Genomic DNA, 22,019 nt, shown 5'->3' with positions numbered 1-22,019 from the left:
AACCGTTTTATGATTCTATTAATTCTGTCTTCAAATGATAGTTCACAAGGTTGATACAGAAACCAAGTGTTTTGCAAGACTGCATTTTTTTTTTAATGGATAGTACAATACTCATGCAGGCACGTTCACCCTCCTTCTCACTTGTGCTCATCTCACAAGCCAGTAAAGAAGGATGCACACCTTAATGGACAGGTGTAATTTACTATTATCAACATCTACAAAGTGCCCTTCATATCTTTACTAAATCTCATGATATACTTAACACATCTATGAATGATACAGTATTTATCAGAACAGTCCTCCGGCTGTTTATTTGAAAGACATAGATCCCACTCTTGGAAACTTTAATACAGTGGAGGTTTCTTCTTGGTCAACAGTGGTGTGAATGCATGTATTGATCTTTTGTTGCAAGATATATTTAGAAAAATTTTGGTAACTAAGATTTTGGATATTTAGAAAGACAATTTTTGAGTGATTGGGTCAGGCTGAATGGTGAGAGACAAGCATTTATATATGGAAGTAAAATAAAACCTTTTATGGGTGGAAAGGGGAAACATTGCTGCTTGCATTCTAGTAAATCACAAAAAGAAATGATGAAGAACTATAGATATTTCTAGGTGAGTAAGAAGCTTGATCAGGCTTAGGAAGTAACCTCAGAAGCTACACAGAGTAATAGAAATGATGAGTCCACAATAAGAGCTAAAACTGGAAGCAAAAAGAGAAGAATGTGAGGGTGATCACAAGCCTGGTTAGTTTGAGTTGTAATGTGATTTCAAACCAGCAGTAGGAAGCTGTTTGCCAACGTTTAATGATGTGAAAAAATGACGGCCATTGTTCATAGAAAGACAGGCTTAATTTTTTTTGGTTTTGCAAGGTTGCTGGAATAGGCTGTCCAGAGAGGTTGTGGAGTCTCCTTCTCTGGGGATACTCAAAACCCACCTGGATGTGATCCTGTGTGACCTGCTCTCGATGAACCTGCTTCAGCAGGGGGGTTGAACCAGATGATCTCCAGAGGTCCCTTCCAACCTCTACCATTCTGTGATTCTGTGATTTTTTTTTTTTTTTAAAATAGAAATACAGAGAAAATAATGGCAATCCATTGAGAAACCAAAGTGTTGTTTTCTTGTGATGAAATCAATGGACCTGGGGAACCTCTACTATAGAAAATCAGAAGACTTGGCACCTAAAATGGCAAACCCAAAGGCTGTAGTCCCTTGAGCTCCTTGGTACAGGAATCCAACAGCTTAGCTGCCTAAGGCTGCATGACCAGTGCTGGCCTCTTTATGCCCAGCTCCAATCTACCGCTCCAATCTACCGCATATTCTGGATGGATAAAGCATACTCTTTTTTCAGAGCACAACCTTTGATGATAGTTTGTAGGGTTCAGCTTTTTGGTGAGAAACTTTGACCTTGCAAGGGTCATACACTACTTCTTAGTCATAGAATCACAGAATCATTTTGTTGGAAAAGACCTTTAAGATCATCAGGTCCAACCATTATCCTAATACTGCCAAGCCCACCACTAAACCATGTCCCTAATAACGTAAAATAAGGAAACCAGCACTGATCCTGGGATATCATACCTGACTGACTGGTCTTTTTCCTAATTGATTTTTTTTTTTTTTTTTTTTAAAAAGAAAAAAAAGTTGCCTAAGCAACAGCTGTTTTCTGTTGTTCTATGCTTCGACTGTAATATCTTTAGGATGGTGTTTTTTGTTTTGTTTGTAGTTTTGCCTAAGTAAAGTGATGCAGATCTGATTCTACAAGGAAATTTAGGTACTTTAGTAGAATCGGTAGTAAAAGATATACACAGCCCAAATACTTTTAATTATTTATCCATTGTTGTGTAATGAAAAGTATCTATTAACTACAGTAGACTTGCCTAGTGCTCCAGTGTGTGCTAGAAATAAGACTAAAGGACAAATGAATGCATGTATAATTAAACAAATAATTTGTACTGTAGTAAAATCAACTCTTAGCTATATGCTTTTCACACTTTACAATACTGAAATGTCACAAAATAATCTGTAGCACCTAGTATCATCATTTAGCTAAATTCCTTTTTTTTCTGAAGTTAACCTCTATATACCTTCAGAAGATTTAAGAAATTAACTCTAAGTCACTTGCAAAATCTCTCTTGCACAAAGAAATTTGCTTTTACCCAGACTTTGCAACCTAATTTTTGAACCAATATGCTGTATCCAAAGCCCTTGTTTGCTTTATTACCTGCTGTACTGCCAACTGGTTATCTTCCCCCTCTACTCTGCCCTGGTGAGGCCACACCTGGAGTACTGGGTCCAGTTCTGGGCCTCCCAGTTCAAGAGGGACAGGGAACTACAGGAGAGAGTCCAGCGGAGAGCTACGAAGATGATTAGGGGACTGGAGCATCTCTCCTACGAAGAAAGGCTGAGAGACCTGGGTCTGTTTAGCCTGGAGAAGAGAAGACTGAGAGGGGACCTCATCAACACTTAGAAATCTCTAAAGGGCAGGTGTCAAGAGGATGGGGCCAGACTCTTTTCAGTGGTGCCCAGTGACAGGACAAGGGGCAATGGGCACAAACTGGAGCACAGGAAGTTCCGCCTGCACATGAGGAAAAACTTCTTTACTCTGAGGGTGACAGAGCACTGGAACAGGCTGCCCAGGGAGGTTGTGGAGTCTCCTGCCCTGGAGATACTCGAAACCCGCCTGGATGCGTTGCTGTGCAACCTGCTGTAGGTGAACCTGCTTTAGCGGTAGGGTTGGACCAGATGATCTCCAGAGATTCCTTCCAACACCTACCATTCTGTGATTGTGTGAACTTAGTTCAGTTGGGTTCTGCTGTAAGCATTTCTCTTGGCCTATTCTGCAGCCCTGCATATATCCTCATTCAAGAAGTCTGTATATTTAAAAGTAAAAGCTGAGGAGGAACAAGGAGAGAAGGGATGGAAAGAGTTAACAGGATTCAGGTAGCTCCTGCCCTGAGCCTTGAACAACAGTAAAGGAAGATAACAGGGAAGTAAACAGGTACAGACCGCTAGGTATGAGAGGAGCGCAAGCCTGCAGGATAGCAGCCAATGGGGTTAGCGGTAGTGGCGCATGAACGATGCCTGTACACCAATCACAGCTTACTTAGTGATGCGTGTGCTGATAGAGAAAAGTATATAATGATGCTATAACAAACAATAAAGGTCTTGGTCTTCGATCTTTGGTTCACCCTCAATCGGAGTCTGTGCATTCAATCTCCACAAAAAGCTGGGCATTAGATGTTTATATTTGTTTAAAATTATTTTGGTGACAATGTCTACATGACTGTCTCTGCAGTAGTGTAGGGTTACCTGTCCTTAGCTCAGGTATCAGAAGAGGCTTCATTGCAGTATGAATGAAAGATGAGGCAGCACGTGAAAAGTCCTGTGCTATTTTGGCTGAACAGCTGTTGTTGGGAGTTAACATGTCTTCGTATGTCAGTACTGCAGTAAAAGCCTTCCCAGCTTTTTATTGTCACACTTAAGTAGTTTTTGAGCTTTGACTTTACTTTTCCCCCATGGTAGATGTTCATAGTTGATGCATCAGGTTTTTTCTTTGTTTGCTTGTCTTTTTTTAAAATGCTACACAAATAGCAAAGGGGTTCTTGATTACTGGAAGAAAGCAAAAGTGAGCCCTGCTTTCACAAAGAGTAAGAAGGATCCATAGAACTGTAGGCTGGTCAGCCTCAGCTCAGTTTCAGACATATGAAGGACGAGAAGATGACCATGAGTGGTCAGCATGGACTTATGAATGTGAAATTATGCTTGACTAACCTCATAGGTGGTCATTTTATCATAGAAGGCTCCGTAGATGGAGGGGAAAGCAGCGGATGTTGTTTATCTTGACTTTAGCAGGGTTTTTGATGCTGTCTTTTGTAACATACTCACTGACAACTGGTGACCCATGGGCTAATAAATGGACAGTGCCATGGACTGAAAACTGGCTGAAGTGCTGTGTTCAAAGGTTTGTGATCAGAGGCATTAAGCCCAGCTGGAGGCAGATCACTAGCAGAGTACCTCGGGGATTGATACTGGGTCCTATATTGTTTAGCAGCTTCCTGACATCCTAGGTGATGGGACAGGGTGTGCACTCAGCTAGTCTTAGGTGATACAAAGCTGGGAGGAATTGTTTATCCCAGATGGGTGTGCTGCCTTTTAGATGGACTTGGACAGCCTGGAGAAATGGGCTAATAGGAACCCTGTGAAGTTCAATAAAGGGAAATACCAAAGCCCTGCGTCTGGGGAGGAATAACCGTATGTACCACTGTAGGCTGAGGCTGAACAGCTGTGAAATAGGGTTGCAGAAGAGGACGTTGAGGTCCTGGTGGACAACAAGTTAACTATGAGCCATCAGCTTTTCTTGAAGCAAAGAAAGCTAACAGCCATTTGGGCAGCATTAAGAAGAGCACTCGTAGCAGATCGAGGGAGGTGATACTTCCCCTCTACTCAGCACTGGTGAGGCCACATCTGGAGGGCTGTGTCCAATGCTGGGCTCCCCAGTACACATGAGGAGAGGCTGAGAGAGCTGAGATTGTTTAGCCTGGAGGAGATGAATTGCAGGAGGGGGTGCTTGTGAATCTTATCAGCGTGTATATGTGTCTGATAAGGGGGAGTAAAGAAGACAGCGAGACTTTTCTCAGTGGTATCCAGTGATAGGCCAGGAGGCAATGGGCACAAGCTGATGTACAGGAAATTCTACTTAAACATAAGAAAACACTTTTTTACTGTCAGGGTGGTTAAACACTGGAAGAGGTTGCTCAGAAGGTTATGGAGTCTCTGTCCTTGGAGATGCTCAAAACTCAGTTTGATGAGATGCTAAGCAACCTGCTGTAGTTAACTGTTTTGAGCAGTGGGTTCAACCAGATCATCTTCAGAGGTCTCTCTCAACGTCAACAGTAGCGTGATCCTGTGATCTGAATTCTGAATGACCCCTCACCACCCCTTTCAGATAAAGGGAGGGTGGCTTTCTTTACCATGCTGACTCTAATGTTGGGTTTATAAATCTTAATTACTTACATAGCTGTCAAATTCTGTTTTCTGGGTTTTACCTGATATAAAATGTTTGCAGCCCTTAATTGGAAAAAAAATTTCTTTCCAAATTTGTAAACTTAAAAAAAAAAATATTTTTTTGGAACAGTTTTAAATGATGCTGTACTGTTTGCTTTGTTTTTCAGCCATTCTTACTTTGGCCCAGATTACAGTGTGCAAAAGAACACTGGAAAAATTTCTCTAGAACAGATTGATGCTGTAAGTCCTCTGTGTTTAGTGAGTTATATTGCGTGTTGATACATAACTTTTTAAAGTCAAGTGCTCTTGTACTTATATGTACAGACAATACATAAAGCCTTTATCTTTTTTTTGATTCATATTTGCTTTGTAACTCTTGAGAACTGCTTGCATTAAATTGTGATAGAATTTTAAATAGAGCAGAATTAACTGAAAATGCATCTAATCAGGATTTAGACTGGAGCTATAATGAATTGCTTAATTTGCTGCTTAATTTTGTGTACTTTCACAAATACCTAACACAATTATAAACAAAGTTTAGCAAAATGTTCTTATTTAATAATTTTGTAGCCCATGCTGTTTAGTTTATGATTATTGCATTGCAATATTAGTGTTTTCAGTGCTGTTTTTTTGACTTTTGACTTACAGAACATTTTTTCAAAACAAGGAATTAAATAAAATGTAAAACCAGCTGAAGGGTGCAGAGACAATTAAAAACATGTTACGACTCCTTTATTTGAACTTTAGAAATCATTTGTCTTTTCAATGTCCGTCTTAACCATGACAGTGTTCCTTTGGTAGTGAATTCCACAGCGTGACTCAGCTGTTAAAAATAAAAATGCAAAGCCCAAGTAGGCTTGAACATTACATTGTTTTATCTCTAAGATCTTGCTTTATATGAAATAGTATTCTTCAGGGAAAAAACCTACAGATCGGTTGTAATAGATTTTACTCCTACCTGTAGTTTTTCAAAGAAGTTTAAAAAACCCAAACAATCATCCCCTCTGCCCCCAACCCAGAAAACCAGCGAAGGTCACCTTGCTATTCCAGAAGCTGAAATAAGGAAGGAGCAAGAAACATTGTAACGGAACTGTGGATATATTTTTCCTGACTGCAATTAAACGTTTCTTACTTTGCAACTGAAAATATTCTGATACTACCACCTGTATTACTCTGTCCTTTGGATATTGCTCTTGCGATAGTTATTGGATGTGATGGCTTAAGGACACAAGTGTGTTATCATCAGTCCCAAGGTGCTCTGCACATGCATATCTTTTCTTCCAGCCATTGGCATTTTCAAGTGGAGGTAATCAATAATCGCAATAAGCATATATCCTCCAAATTAGATGATCGGTGTGCCTTAAACACAAATTTTTGTCTCGGCAGCTTTCTGTGAAATCATACCCTCTTTGCATGCGCCAGTTGCACAAAGCCCTACGTGATAACCATCATCTCCGTCACGGAGGCCGTATGCAATACGGACTGTTCTTAAAAGGCATCGGCTTGACTCTGGAACAGGCACTGGAGTTTTGGAAGAAAGAATTTATCAGAGGAAAAGTGGATGCAGACAAGGTAATTCAACAAATGAAAAATATCCAAATATTGAATGTGGGGATGAAGTTAATATGTACATTGTGCTACATATTTGGATAGATGGTTGTTAAAGTAGGTAGTTGGGCAAAAGGCGCAGAAATGTGGGGGCTTTTTTCTTTCTTTGCTTATGATTTTATTCATTTTGTTGGTCATTCTGCTGTAGCATGGGGAAAAAAGGCAAGCCACAAAGAGGCTTTTTATAGATGAGGACTAGAAAAACCTTACTTTACCACTAAATCACTAGGAAACCAATGTGCTTTATGGAATACAGGTATATGTGACTAAATTAATTCGCCAAGCAGGTAAGTGACAAACAGTACTGTCCGAAAGGCAGAAAGGCTTCAGACCTTGTATCAGTTTTTGTTTGGACTGTGATACTTTGCACCTAATATTGCGAGATCTCAGCTTTCCAGAGTACTATGAAATATTTTAGAGTGTTTGGTAGACAAACAAAACAATTTTTGTTAGCTTATTTTCTCTGGGACTTGGCTATTTATACAGGATACAGGGCAAAAAGTAATGCTGTCTACAATGAATTAAGGTATGTATGTCTCTTTCAAGTCTCAGAAGATAGATCAACTGGGCTGGAGATTTTTTAGGAAGGGGGAAGGGATTTGAAGGTATGATTTGAATGAATACCTAAACTTCTGTAAATCTAGGTCCTTAAGTGGGATATGATTTAAGAGGTATGTATTTTTTAAAAAAAGAAATCCAAAATGTGTTCCCTTACAAGTATTTCAAGAAAGGATTTGCAGAAGGATAATTAACTTAAGTTTTGCCGTTGAATGCCAATTAATTACTAGTTGAATTCAGGAAAATACAAACTTTTCAGTTGCAATTTCCTCTGCTTAAAGGAAATTGAAAGAATAAAAACAAGGTGTGAGAAACAATAACAGTGTAAATATATACATTTATTATCTCTCTTAAAAAAAAATATTATGTGAACAGGTTTGATTCCACCTACTTGTGCTTTGACCCTAGGTGTATGCACATGTATGAAGACAGGTATACACCTTGGATTCTGTTTTCAGTCATAGGCTCATGACTTTCTACTTTAGCACCTCTCTTGATAGACCCTAGAAATAAATGAACTTCGATGATCTTGTGTTTAGCTTTGAACGTTTGAAAGCATGTTGCAAATGAAGCAAGGGGTTGTAATTACTGCATTTTTCACAAGCAGGCTGCTTTTGCCATGTAATTTTCATTCTTCTTCTCAAGTTCTACATAATCAACTTCAGACTGAGTTAAAAAAAAAAAGCTGATTTTTCACGCTGAAGTCAGTGTCCTGTGGTTTTTCAGTGTAAATTGTCATATAATGTTTGATGTCCTCTAAAAAATGAAGATTAATACAATTCTTATTGGTACTTTCTTCTTTTGACAATTTTATTTTCTGACATTCATGCTGTTGTTACTTTCCTGTAGCATGGAGATAATTTCACTGTTTTCTTTTACCAGAGCATTGTGAAGATACATGCATGATACTTGCTAAAGACTAAGGTTAACTGTTTCTACTGACTAGTGCATTGCAAAGAGGGAGTTTTTGATTTGCTGCAAATGGTTATGGTTTCAAAATTGTGTGTTCACATTTGTCTTTAATGGCTGCAACATTTACACCAGTTCTCAATCCTAAGAATTCTTGGCACACAACCTCAGTCTTCAGCAGGAAGGAACTTACCTTGAACACATAGTGGCACACTGGAGTGCCTATCACCGGGCTAAGCATAGGCACATGGAAAATTTGCACCAAAAAGAACTTCCTGTGCTCTGAATCACTGATGTGGACATAGCCCAGGGCTCATTGATAAAAACAATGTAGAAAAGTTTTTAGGAAACAATATTTTACAATTCTTCCTTTAGAGATGAATCTGTAAAGTATATTGTAAATGAAAAGTGAAACTGTGCATTCAGTAGAGAAAAAATAAAATCGAGTAGTGCCTACAAAGAAAGCACTGAAACTTGTCGAAATGCTTTGTTGCGGGGGAGTGGTCATATACTGGCAAGTTCACAACAGAGACAAATGCAGAGCGCAAAATAAAACCCTTTTCTTTAGGGTCTGTAATTAAAATTACTCTGGAAATTGCTAGGCTGAGAGTGCCTAAATTGTAAATTCTTGTTGTTCAGATGATAGGATCAGCTGTCAAATGGTGGTAGATGTGTTGCTTCCGACTGAATGGTTATGCCAGTTGGTTCATAACCTCAGTGTTATTTTAAGGCTGGTTCATTTTTTCTATAAAATGTGATCTTATACAAATATGAATTCCATAGATTCTTTCACATCCTTTCTTGTTGCTTAAAAAAATAACTCCCCTCTGCCCCCCCCCCCCCCCCCCAAATACTTGAAAGAAGAAAGTAATAAGATGAATCAAGACGAATTTAATAATTACAATACAGTTGTAGAAATGGTCTGATAGTTGAAAATAAAATCCTCTTATAGCGGAGATCATTACTTAGCTGTTACTGTTTTCAGATCTAATTGTGTGATTGATTAGTCTGTGAATGTGAAATCGGAGACTTGAAAGATAGTGCAGTGTTTAGAACAAAGGAAAGAATGAAAGCTGGATCAGTTTCTTTAAGGCATTATTCAGTTACTTCTTTAGCTAATAGCCTGGACCCAAGCTTTTGGTACAGATGGATGACTTTAAGGCATCCATCAATTTTTGCTTTCCTTTGCGTATATACTTGCGATGTGTATTCTTTTTCTGAGCATTATTTGGTGCACGGTGGTATTAAATGCTCTCTTCTAGTACTCTGATTACTTACCGCTTTTTACAGTTGCTAGTTATGTACAACACTAGGTGGTTTTCTAGTTGTCAGAGGTTCTTGTCGGAGGTATGCCTCTTCATCCCTTCCTGCTAGTGAAGGTCCTCATGACAGATATTCTCCTGGAAGAAGGAAGAGGAAAGTTTACTCAGACTTAACCTAGCTTAGAGTCTGTGACTGGTAAAGAAGCAAACCTTTCACAAAGAAGCTTTTGAGCTTCAGTTGATTATTAATATATTATAGATGTTTCTTCCACACATGATGATCATGTATGAAACTGAGCACAGACAATTTGCCAGCCATATACTGCATCAATATGCAAAGGAATATGTCTCCTACTCTGTTAAGAAGTGATGAAACTTTGGGATGAAGATACATCCCAATGAGGTAGTTCCAGTGATTTGATTTTCCTGGCTCTTCCATTTCTTTTCCAGACAATTTTAGGAGATTCTGTAATCTGGATTCAGGAGTGAGGCTTTATCTTGCTTTCAGACAGCTGGTGGTGAATGTTTTTACCAGGGCCAACCAGAAATTCCATGAGGGAGAGCTTGGACTAGAGACCTCCTGAGGTCCTTTCTAGCCTCAGTTATCCTGTGATTCTGCATACAGGTCGAAGTACAGTGTTGTGAGGGCCAGCCACTAGAGGGAGACAAGATCATAAGGAATAAACAAATACAACATCTCGTTATAAATTAGAAGTGCTTATGCTGTAATGCGTTGTAGGTCTGTACATTTATATTATAAAAAACACCTATGTATTTAAATGAAAATAGAAATAGGCACTTGATACTCTGCAGGGTGGTGCTTTTAAGCACACATAAATATCCCCAGTGCAATTTATAATGCACAAATGATGCGGTGGTTCTTTAAAACAAACTCCACCTCCTTAAATCCCCGGGAATATTTTCTTTATCAGTCAGTTGGTTGTGTTTGGTTTTGGTATTTTACTTTCTCAGTTGCTTCAGATTTGGGGGTTGATTTGCAGCTAGAGTCTTTTTTTTTTATTTTTTTTTAAGCTGGCTGTCTTTATATTGCATAATGGTGCCTACTATTTTGGGAACATAGTTTGATTCATAAATCAGAATAGGATCTTTATTCTGTCACGGTTTTAATTATAATTCTCTAACGGAATATAATTTGCTACTTTAATTCTTGAATTATTGAAACTTTACAGATCTGCAGCCTAGAGTGACATGTTGAGCAGCAAGCCACAATATTTAACATCTAAGAGATAAAGTTACAAGTATAATAGAAATTCCTCTATAGAGATTAAAATCTTACCTTTTTTTAATTGTACATCAGTAGTACTGTAATGAAAATAGATGACTAGGCTCGAATTCTCCTGAGTTGTATAAAGGCTACTATAGAACTTGAAGAAAATGTTTGGCCTCTTCTAGGATATAAAAAAAAGTAATAAAAGTGCAGCATATTACCGTAAAATCTTATCCCCCTGAATTCTGTGGAAGTGGGAGAGTATGTCCTGGTAATAAAGCATTAGTATAGTTAAGCATATTGTCCTTGCTTTCATTGGTTATCAGGGGACTAGATAGTCAAGTTCATGATTAAACTGCATTTTAATATTAAACTTATCATAAAATGAAATAGAAATTTTTTTTTTTCCTCCACCAGCGACTGTAAAATTTGCTTCAGTAGCACTACTTTCTATCTGTATTTCTCTTTCATTATTTGGAAATTATCATTTCATACTCTGGTTGTAGTGAGACAGAACAAGTGAATTTTAAAGATTTTGAGTGAATCATTTTTATTCCATATTGGCAAAATGACATTCTATTCACAACATTATTATATGTTGAATGGCTATGCTTACCTAGTTTAACTAGGCATAAAGAAAGTCTAAATACTTTTATGATAAGTTTCTAAATGTTTTTTGTATTCTACAAAGTTAGCTCTTGAAATTGCTTTAATAGCAGTCTAAAAGTGATTTAATGGTAAGAAGAAACATGAAAATGAATTTTCATTTACATGACTCATTTTGATTCCCAAACTACTACTGAATTTACATTAAACCTTTTCTTTAAATGCAAGTTTGAAGAAAAAAACCAGTAATGTGCTATTGTTATGGGGGTTTCAAGACAGTAGGTGGTCCAAGTGCATCCTAAGCATGTAGGCTTGAAGTAAAAATTAATATTTAATTTGAATTTCAACCTCAAAGGCTAAAGAACAGGACTTTCAAATTTCACTGTTCCTGAGTTCTTTTGTGTGGTTTTGGTTTGGGGTTGGGTTTTTGTTTGTTTGTTTTAGTATAGTTCTTTATGGCATTCCTCTGAACAGCCAGGTCTATGAAATCAGAGTATTTGTGCAAAACTGTGAAGTGACTCAACCAAGACGATGGCTGTTATGAGCTGAACAGCCTTTGCCACAGTGATGCACCGAACACCAAGTTAAAAAAGTCCGTAGTCTGAACCCATGTAAGTCGTGTCAATTTCCAGAAATCAGCTTTATGGCAGTGAATCAATCATCAGGAGATCTACTGCTTTTATATAGCTTTCTTAATGTTTTGGGGTTTTTTGCATAGAAATTGAAGCCTGGAGGTTAACAGGTGCATTGTTCAGATGGTACATAACTGTGGTTGAAGGTGATATTTGTATGAAGAGAGATGGCTGCTGAGACCGATTAGCTGGTGTGTTCTCGAGTGAAGAGGATAGTCCAGAGTTTGTTTTATTTTTTAATAAACAATATGCAGAAGGGGTGTTTTGAATGAATTTGTATTATAGTCAAAATTTATCCAACTGTGCATGAGAATTAAAAGCATGGCTTGAAGCCATAAATGGATGGATTACGGTTGTCGCATTTGAGTCAAGCTGAATTAGTACAACTTTCTTGTTGGTTGTAGCTGGAAAAAGATTTTGTTTTCTTTCCTTTGGTTATGGTAATTTGCTGATAAGCAGTGAGGAGTTGTACCCAGATAACTGAAAATCCTGAAGACTTATGTTGTGGAGAGCTTCTTCCTCATTTGGTTCCATATGAATGGTTAGAGCTGAGCCTGAAAACTAGGAATTTCTTGCAAAACCTCTGTGGTTTGACTCCAGAGTTTAGTCCAAGGAATCATAATATCATTCTTTAGCTGAATGGAAATAAGCTTCAGTTGCCATTAAAATTGGGTTATTTTTAGCGATAAGTATGTCACAGTAGGTATGTTAAGTCTATGAAAGATTCTTGGAATCATGTATTACTATAGCATTTTATAGATGGTAATTTGTCATTTGTGTCCTTCATGTTCTGTGCACGTTCATTTATGCTTGCTAGCATTCTGTTGCCTTCTCTTGTGGAGCACTTCAGAATTTTGAAACACTCAGATTAGTACTGTTGGCGTATTACTGACGTACTGGTCTGCATGGTTTGATTTCTTCAATTTGTTTTGTATACCTATTGACCAAAGGAGTAGGAAAGAGATCTGTAATGGATTCTGGAAGTGAGAGATTGTGAAAGCACGCTCACAGGGGTTGCATTTGATTGTATTCCAAGAAGTACGATGCTTAGGAACATGCTTTAGTGGGGGACTTGGCAGTGTTAGGTGTACAGTTGGACTCAATGATCTTGAAGTCTTTTCCAACTTAAGTGATTCTATGATCAAACATGAGTAACTTCTTGCAGAGTCCTGTTAAATTCTGTTAAGTCGTGGGAAGGAGCTGGGGCAAGATTCCTCCCTGAATGTATCAAATGTAGAGAATATTAGCAATGTCGGTAAACATATAACCCTGGCCTGTGGCTAGAGGGAAGTCGCTATCAGTGTTGACAATGTTACTTCTGTTTATTGTGGTGCATACAATCGTTCTGGAAAGACTGCAGAAAATTAGCTCATCTAATTAAAACTAGAGATAGCTGTTTGCTTCCTGTTTAATTAAGCATTGTGAGATCAAATTGAAATAGTTTGAAGTTGTTTGCATCAGATGGTGATTTTTATTAGGACTTACAGTTAAATAATAGTATGGAATTGCTGTCATTAAAATAACATCCCATGTTGTATTTATGGACATCACTACATGGTATGATTAATAATACAAGATTGCAAAGCAGTTGATACGATTTCTGCTTTCCTGACAGATAGGAAATCCTGACTTTGCTGCAAAGGGATTTACCAGTAACATCTACTTTGATCACGATGCTCACACAAATGTGTGCAAGTTTATAGGTATTGTTGCTCTGATCTCTTTATTAAATGAAGAATATAGACATGTGTTCTGTGGCGCTCTCATAGTCCATTTTACTTGTTTTTCCAAATTAGGCAGTAAATAAAGCATATCATAGTTCTAGTTCACAAATAAGGAGTCACATGATGAGAAACCAGATGCGAATATAGGACTAGATGTTCTTTGTGGTACATGGTAGAAATGTCCTACTGCTTCAGCAAAATATGATGAAAGTAATCAGTTCTTCACTATTTCTGCTCGTATGCAACCTATGAAATAATCACTGAAAAGATACTGTTAATGTACAACTTTATATAAATATATAAATAAATAAATATGTATAGTGTGAGTGTATCATAGAATCATTCAGGTTGGAAAAGACCCTTGAGGTTATCAAGTCCAACCATCAGCCCTACTTTACCAAGTACACCCCTAAAGCCTGACTCCAAGCACCACATCTAAATGACCTTTAAAGACACTAAGTGACTCAACCACCTCCCTGGGCAGCCTATTCCAATGCCTGACAACCACTTCAGTGAAAAATTTTTTCCTAATGTCAAGCCTAAACCTACCCTGGTGCAGCTTGAGTCTCTGTCCCTCTTGTTCTATCATTAATTACCTGTGAGAAGAGATCTGCACCTACCTCTCTACAGTGTCCTCTCAGGTAGTTGTAGAGAGCAATAAGGTCTCCCCTCAGCCTCCCTTTCTTAAGACTAAAAAGCCCCAGACCCCTCAGCTGCTCTTCATAATACTTATTCTCTAGGCCTTTCACCATCTTTGTTGCCCTTCTCTGCACTCTCTCCAGCACCTCAATGTCTTTCTTGTCTTGAGGTGCCCAAAACTGAACACAGCACTCGAGGTGTGGCCTCACCAATGCTGACTAGAGGGGAACGATCACCTCCCTACTCCTGCTGGCCACACGATTCCTAATACGAGCCAGGATGCTGTTGGCTTTTTTGGCCACCTGGGCACACTGCTGGCTCATATTCAGCCGCTTGTCAGTCAGTACCCCCAGGTCCTTTTCTGCCAGACAACTTTCCAGACACTCTTCCCCAAGCCTGTAGCGCTGCGTGGGGTTGTTGTGACTGAAGTGCAGGACCCAGCACTTCGCCTTGTTGAAGCTCACACAGTTTGCCTTGGCCCATTGATCCAGCCTGTCCAAGTCCCTCTGTAAAGCTTCCCTACCCTCAAGCAGATCAACACTCCCATCTAACTTGGTGTCATCTGCAAACTTACTAAGGGTGCATTCCATCCCTTCTTCAAGATCATTGATAAATATGTTAAACAGAAGTGGCCCTAGTACTGACCCCTGCAGAACACCACTTGTAACCGGCCGCCAGCTGGATTTCACTCCATTGGTCACCACTCTCTGGGCTCGGCCGTCCAGCCAGTGTTTTATGAGCATGTTTTACTCAGCCAAGCCATGAGCAGCCAGTTTCTTCACTAGAATTCTGTGGGAAACAGTGTTGAAGGCTTTACAGAGGTTGAGGTAAACAATATCCACAGCCTTTCCCTCATCCATCAAACAGGTCATCTCGTCACAGAAGGAGATATATAGCCTCCACATGATCTGACTATATTCAGAAGTTTTAAAAATTGAAGTAAGAATAGTAATACAAGGTAAGTGGTGCATAATGTTGTGCGATCGAATTCAACTAGTTAAGGGATGCCCCCACCCTGCAAAATCAATGATGCTTTTTAGTATCAGTTAATGGAGTTACTGGCATTTCCAAAATTAGCCATGTTCATTCCCCTTCGTGATTGATGCTGTATCAATTCCCTGTACCTTTTGGCAGGCAAATGATCAGCAACTTCACTTGGTACTGGTTTCTTTCAATGTGCGTTAGAATTCTGTTTTGCCTGCCATGTCTGGACTTCTGAGCACTAGAAGGAATAAAACCAAACTAAAACCTTACTTTTTTACCTTTTTACTTGTAAGGATGTATTTTACTTTAAAACAATACTGCCTGACCTTTTAAACCCAAGATCATTGCTGGTTTATTAGTAAAGCTAAGGATACTAAAGAGAAAGTGTCTTTGGGACATAATTATGTAGATTTAAGAGTGTGATGTAGTTTTAATTATGCCCTGTAGCTAATGTAGGTGCATATTAAAGTCAATCATGCTGCTGTGTATTTCCCTCTGAAACTTTCTTTTCTCAGGCCTTAAATTACTAATCAACCTATCAGTGTATCTTATAGTTGTCTAAGCTTACTGAATATTGACAAGAATTTTGTCACTATTTGTCTTTTTATATTTGAAAATTTTTTTTATAAGACAGTATTTTTGTTACAGAAACTTTGTTTTTAAAAAACCCTTAGAATTAAAAAAAGAAAGTTAATTTTCATGTAATAGATTAGAAATCTTATGCAATATTTCTTCAATGAAATAGAGCTGGTATAAAAGCATTATTTTTCACCATATTTTTGTTTCATGGGTGTTCTGCAAATAGACCACAACTGATGATGATGTACTAGAAAACATAAAATAATTTTAGACTATGATATACTTTGTGGTTATAGTGTGGGCACATAAATTATTCTAGGAATCACAGTAATAAGTGCCATGGTAAAAATGCGTGCTCTTTCACTCCAAACACAATCCCTTTTTCAACTGCTATCAGATTCTCATTTATGTTCTTTTAAAACCGGAATTCTCCAGTCTTTGTTGTGAAGTTATGGTGGCGTTTTCCTATGATTATTCACTTTAAAGTACTTTAATTTCTTCAGCCCTTTTTTTAACCTGTTAAAAATGTATCTGCCCTTACTTTTGATTTTCAGTTTTCATCATCTGATTTACAGAGGAAAATTTTGGATGGTCTTTCAGCCTGTGGCAAGTCTTGGGGACAGAGAAGAGCTCTAGATACATAATCTCTCTTCCAGGACATTAATTACAGTGCTGGCATAATTTTAGTGATGTTTTTTAACTGTACTAGCTACCATAAAAAGAAATGGGATCAGTTTTCATAGTTGTTACATATTAGGCACTGAAATCTGTATTTAGTAATCTAGTGTGTGAGCACATTAGTGATAAGGTTCTTGTACTGACAAGAACGAAAGCAGCAAGTATCTTTCCTGTACTAAAACTAATTTAGATCAGAATCTGGTCTCTTATGAGTTGTTTTATTCCCAGCAACACACATTGTCTTTCCATGCTGTAGTATCCTTTTAGAATTGTATGTATAAAAGTGTATGTAAAGCCAGACCTTTAATTTTCTAAGATTCTGTTTGTAGTCTTGAACCACTTGTCAGACTTGCACTTTATTATCTCTGTAGAAAGACTGTGTGCTTGTCAGGAGAGGTTTCTGTTTTATTAGCCATTACTGCAGCAGCAAGTGAGTAAGTCCGTGACATTTTACGAAAAGAATAGATGGATTTGTCTACCTTGTTGCCAAATTTCTAAGTTCAGCAGTTGTGAAGTATCTGAGTGTCACTAAATATGGTCTTTAGCAGGCTCTGTTGAAAACCTGCTTAAACATACAGCTCTCTCTTTATAGCTGTCTGCTGAAAAATACCTGGTGTACGTTGCCACGCAAACCACCAGTAATGTATTTAAGCTCTTTGGCTATTTACCCCAAATTCTAAGACAGGACTTAATGGTTTTTAAGATGCAAATCTATTCATCCATATCTTTTTATTACTTTCCAGGACAAACTGAATGACATAGCAGGTCTCTTCCAGTTGTGTTCCTGTGCTTTTTGAACAGAAAAGTTTTGATAATTAGTTTATTAATCTTGATACCACTGTTTGAAAGAATAGTTTAAAATTATTTTATTAGATGTAATTGTGTAAACTGACTTCAAAAACAAAACCCCAAGCCTGTATACTTTGCCTTCTCTTTAGATAATGTCCTTGTAATTGTTGTAACATTGTATAACTGTCATATTCCATCTGTCTATATTCAGCCAGCAAATTGTGGCTATATTTTATATTGTCATCCAGAAAAGCAGCATGTTGTATCAAATGTGCACTCTGCTGCTATACCACATAGGCACGATGTAAATAAAAATGTATTTTTACTTTCAGAATTGATTTAACATTCTGCCATGTGTCTTTGAAATCTGCTGAATCTCATGAATAAAGAGAGGACAGCTCTTTTTTATGTTATTTGTGCTATACACAATTTATGTTTCAGAAATTTAATATATTGATTTAGGAAAGTTAAATTACTATGATAGGGCTTAAGTATTTCAACATTATAGAGGTTATTACTTCTTCAAAGAAGGTCAGGTTCTGATTTTATACTGAAATGGACAATGATATTTAGCTGTGAAACTGAATTCTGCATAATATGGTGGGCTCTGAGCTTTTTCTGTTGCCTGTGTCCCTTCTTAAGTCCACTCACACAAGGAGAAAAACAAAATGTCTCTCAAATACCCTTTTTTTTTTTTCTTTTATTTTCTTTTTCCCCTGCAGTACATAAGGGAGCAGAAGTTAGCGGTCTTTATGGCAAGTTTCTTTGTTTAAATTCCAAAATTTTTTTTTTCCCTTTTTCTAATTCATCTACTTATGGAAATTAGTTTGGCACATAAGAACTGGGCAATACCAGTGACACTCTGAGGAATTTTTTTTTTTTTTTAAACAAGAAAGTTTCTTTGTTTAGATGAATTACAGTAGTTGGTTTTCATCTGTCACTGAATGCAGAAAGACTTGGCATACTTGCAGACTAGAGTTCAAATATGTCTTGATTACAGTGCAGAATATAAAAGGGTGTTTATTTGTAAGCAGTTCTCCTTATAATGACAGCAAGGGGTAGTATCTTATTTTCTGCACTTCTTTTTCCTTTGATCATCTTAAAATGTGATTTTTTTCTTTTATTGTGCTGTTATTAAAGGAAAAAAAAAATCTGTTTTCACAACAGAGTTTTTACAGAGAATGCCAGCGCTTTTAAGCCAAAGTGTGCTGTTTGGAGACCTCCCGTATCAAGTTTATGTTCAAATAGGTTGACAAACATCAAATCTCTTGTGTACGGTTTTGTGTTTTAATGCCTTGTTTTTGTCATTCTTTTACCACCGCATCAACAAAGTTAATTCTACATGTTTCAAGAGTAGACATAAGGAATACTTAGCAGTCTGAGGAAAAATATTAATTACTCAGCCTCTTTGTAGATTTATTTTCAGAATTTGATTTTTTTCTAATGATCAATTTATCCAGAAAAAGAAATTTATTTTTTTTTTAATTTATCTGCACTTATACTGAGCATTTGCTGGTATCTTGAGATATTACATGGTTGGGTACTTAATATCCTATTCTGACCCTGATTCTTGCCCAAGAGGTTTAACCATCTCTCAGTGAAAGGCAAGGTTTTTGCCACAGTTGTATCACATGTTAACAACTTGGTCACATGGATTGGTTGAAGTGATGTTCTCCAGCCCAGGTCACTGGATCTCTTTGAGTGATGCTGCCTCTTCTGGAAGTCTGAGGCTTAAGGTAAAATTGAACCTCTTGGACTTTACTGTATCTTTTTACAGACTAGATTGGATCAGTCATAGATTTCTGATGAATGAAGACTGCTTTGCTAGTGGACTGTTATAACCTGATGGTAACAGCAATTTACCACTCAATCTCATGACCAATGAAGAAGGCCTGCCTTTGTTTTTTTAATTCACCTTGCTTCTTGTGTGTGTTTGGTCATCTAATGCCGAACTTGGCTTCAGATGTCATTCTGATCAGTGTATAGGTTGAGGAATAACAATCGATAAAGGATTCCTAGTAAAGTTGCTACACCACAAGGGTGCTTGCAAGGGCATGCAGTAATAAATTAATGAAGTAATTCCATAATATCTGATCAGTCAAAATGGGGAGTTTACTCAGGTGAACTCCCTATGCAAAGTACATGACTTTAAAAGGGAAGAACAGTTCTGTGGTTTAAGTAATCCAAAAGACAAAAACCTTCCAGTCTATGCTTCAAAGATTGCATATTTAGGGAATGGTGCATAGTTCAGAGAGCTTGGAAAATACAAACAATTCAATGAGCACATAATGTCTTCTGCAATGTCAGGAGATAGTTGCTTTTTGGAAACGATGCATAGACAGAGAACTTCAGCTGTTGTGGTGAACTTGCTCAGATCTGTTGACTCCCTGACGGATGTACTAAGTAGAACTGAAATATTGGATAATGAGCCAGACTTCGGTGGATTAATTCCAGTATCCTCCAGAGTTCTTTGAAATTAGGAACATCCTAGCATAGGGTGTAGTAGTTTGTAGTATGACTGCTTGGATAGCTTTGCTTTCTGGTATGCTCCTTCTCCTTATGAGGAAAATCATTATTACTAGAATGAAGGAGCCTGCTATGCCAGACTGTTGAGTTAAATGATAACAAATTGGACATGATCACACATTGGACTATTTTCTGTGAAGCAGAAGGTATCTCAAATATCTAGGGTATGAGCTAGATTCGAGATTAGTGGCTCTCTAAATCTCTTCCCAAGTGTTTGGCTGCCACTTCAGCCTATTGCAGTCTGGTCTGCTGAATGCCTCTGCCTTCTCATCCACAGCTTTAAGATGTTGTGATAGGCTAGTGAGAACAAACCTTCTGTCAGCATGCAGTCTAAACCTCATGTCCCAGTCCTGCATTTTATTGCTGTTTGATCTTATAACTAGAGTCTAATTGGATATATGTCAGGATTCTTCACAAAGTGACAACATGTCTCCATGCTGACATCAGCTTTCTTCCCAGTTTCTTCCCTGTACATTTAGGGAAGAATGTATTGTACATGCTGATCTAGGTTACAGTATATGCTACATAAAATAAATAGATCATGAGCTACAAGAGACTGTAAATGCATTATGTGTTCTCTATGCTCAAATAAAAGTATAGAACATTGTATGAGAGCACTCTTGTTTAGAGTATTGATAGAGCTCAGATAAGCAGTAGGAATTGAGTTTTTGGACTTTGGAGAGGTCCCTGGACAGTCTTCCTCCATTTTTTTTTTTTTCTGAAAACCTGCGATACATGCTGCAGTGGTGTACATATAAGTATGGATTTTTCCCAGTTCTGATACAGACTTAACTGAATTTCATTTCTCCTTGGTATACATATTCTTTACGCTGGGTTCCTAAGCTGCCGTTATGATCAATAGAGATCTAGCCTATACAGTCAATAGTGTCTAGAGAATGATTAATTTAATGAGCCTCTAGGTGCCTACATTAGGTTAAATTGAATTGCTCCCCAGGCTCCTCTGACTGCATTGACCTCTATTGACAATAATGGGGGATGTCTGGATTTAGATGTCTGGAGCTGAATCTTATTCCTATAGATGCACACAGTTAGTTACTATTCTACTTCTGTTTAACTTCTAGTCTTTTTTTTTTATTGTACCACATACCAAATTTCCGTCTACTTTGCAATCTGTTAACACTCTTGCATCTCTTTCAGTGATAATGCTTTCTCTGTTCTCCTTTGTCATTGAATGTTTTGGGGATTCTTTCTGTCTGTCCCTTCTGATGAAATGAATAGCTCTGCTGATTTACTGCTTACCTTCTTCTGAAAGATACACTTCAAATGACATCAGTTAACTTCTCTGAATATTGAAATGTGAGAAATGCTGATTGAAAAACATCAGCAGAAAAATCTGAAAGGCATCGATGGGCTTGTAATTCATGGAGTACCAGAAATGTGATGAAGGGTTTTTTCCTAACTGAATGAGATTCCTCAGTTTAGAAATTGATTATTGGCTTTTTTTTTTTTCATCTCATTAAATTTTCTAAATAAGTATGTTCTGGAGTAAATATTTAGTAATGGATTCAAGATTGCTCTCTGTTATTAGAAAGACTTTTCTTAAGAGTTCCTTAAAACTGTAGAAATCTGTTGAAAATAAAACAGATTTACAGTAATCTGATTTATTGAGTGTTCATTTGTTATTTGAAGGAAAGCACCAACGTATTTTAAAAATACTTATAAAAAGCATGGTATCTCTTATGGTGCTGTCAAATATTTGCCATTTTAATTCAGCTCTTTTAATTCTTGTTTAATATAAGATTTAATATTTTTTTCTAGTTAAAAACAAAATAACAGAAGTTCTTGTCACCTAGAATATTTATTTTCTTGCTATAATTTTCAATTTCCTTAGAATTCTTGATTATAATTCATAAACATGACTATGTCTTTGTGTGGTTGTTTCATTTGAAATAAGGAATTTACACCCCTATGTTTAGTAACTCTCTGAACTGCCAGCATGAAACTTTCGATATTTTCAATAAGATTGTGTATTAGTTTGTTAGTGGAATTCTGATATCAGTTTGTGGGTGACAACTTCACCCATTTTTGCCTTAAACCATCTGCTCTTCCTCTCGGATTATTCTTTTTTTGATAGTGTTACTTACTGAAAATGTTGCAGTAGGTTAAACAAATATTTAGGAAAAATAATGATTCTTGGGAATATCAAAACAGTGATATTCATAGATACATAGCATTTTCATCTTTTTCTAGGTTTGTAATTTTTGGAAATATTAACAGTCTTGGAGAAAATGACTCATGTAATTAGTGGAATACTATGTGAAATGACT

General features: G+C 37.3%; 1 protein-coding gene across 1 annotated transcript in view; it reads left to right on the top strand.

The window, feature by feature from the left end:
- Positions 1-22,019, top strand: part of PRIM2 (DNA primase subunit 2) — a 118,608-nt gene that overhangs the window by 66,776 nt on the left and 29,813 nt on the right. The window contains exons 8-9 of the mRNA XM_086461501.1: positions 5,177-5,249; positions 6,396-6,581. Coding sequence (XP_086317627.1) covers positions 5,177-5,249; positions 6,396-6,581 — 259 coding nt within the window. The remainder of the gene's footprint in view (positions 1-5,176; positions 5,250-6,395; positions 6,582-22,019) is intronic.

This window comes from Leptosomus discolor, chromosome 2 (assembly GCF_034619465.1).
Source record: "Leptosomus discolor isolate bLepDis1 chromosome 2, bLepDis1.hap2, whole genome shotgun sequence".
Lineage (NCBI taxonomy): Eukaryota > Metazoa > Chordata > Aves > Leptosomiformes > Leptosomidae > Leptosomus > Leptosomus discolor.
Note: the sequence above shows the minus strand (reverse complement) of the source record. Positions and strands in the feature narration are given on the sequence as shown.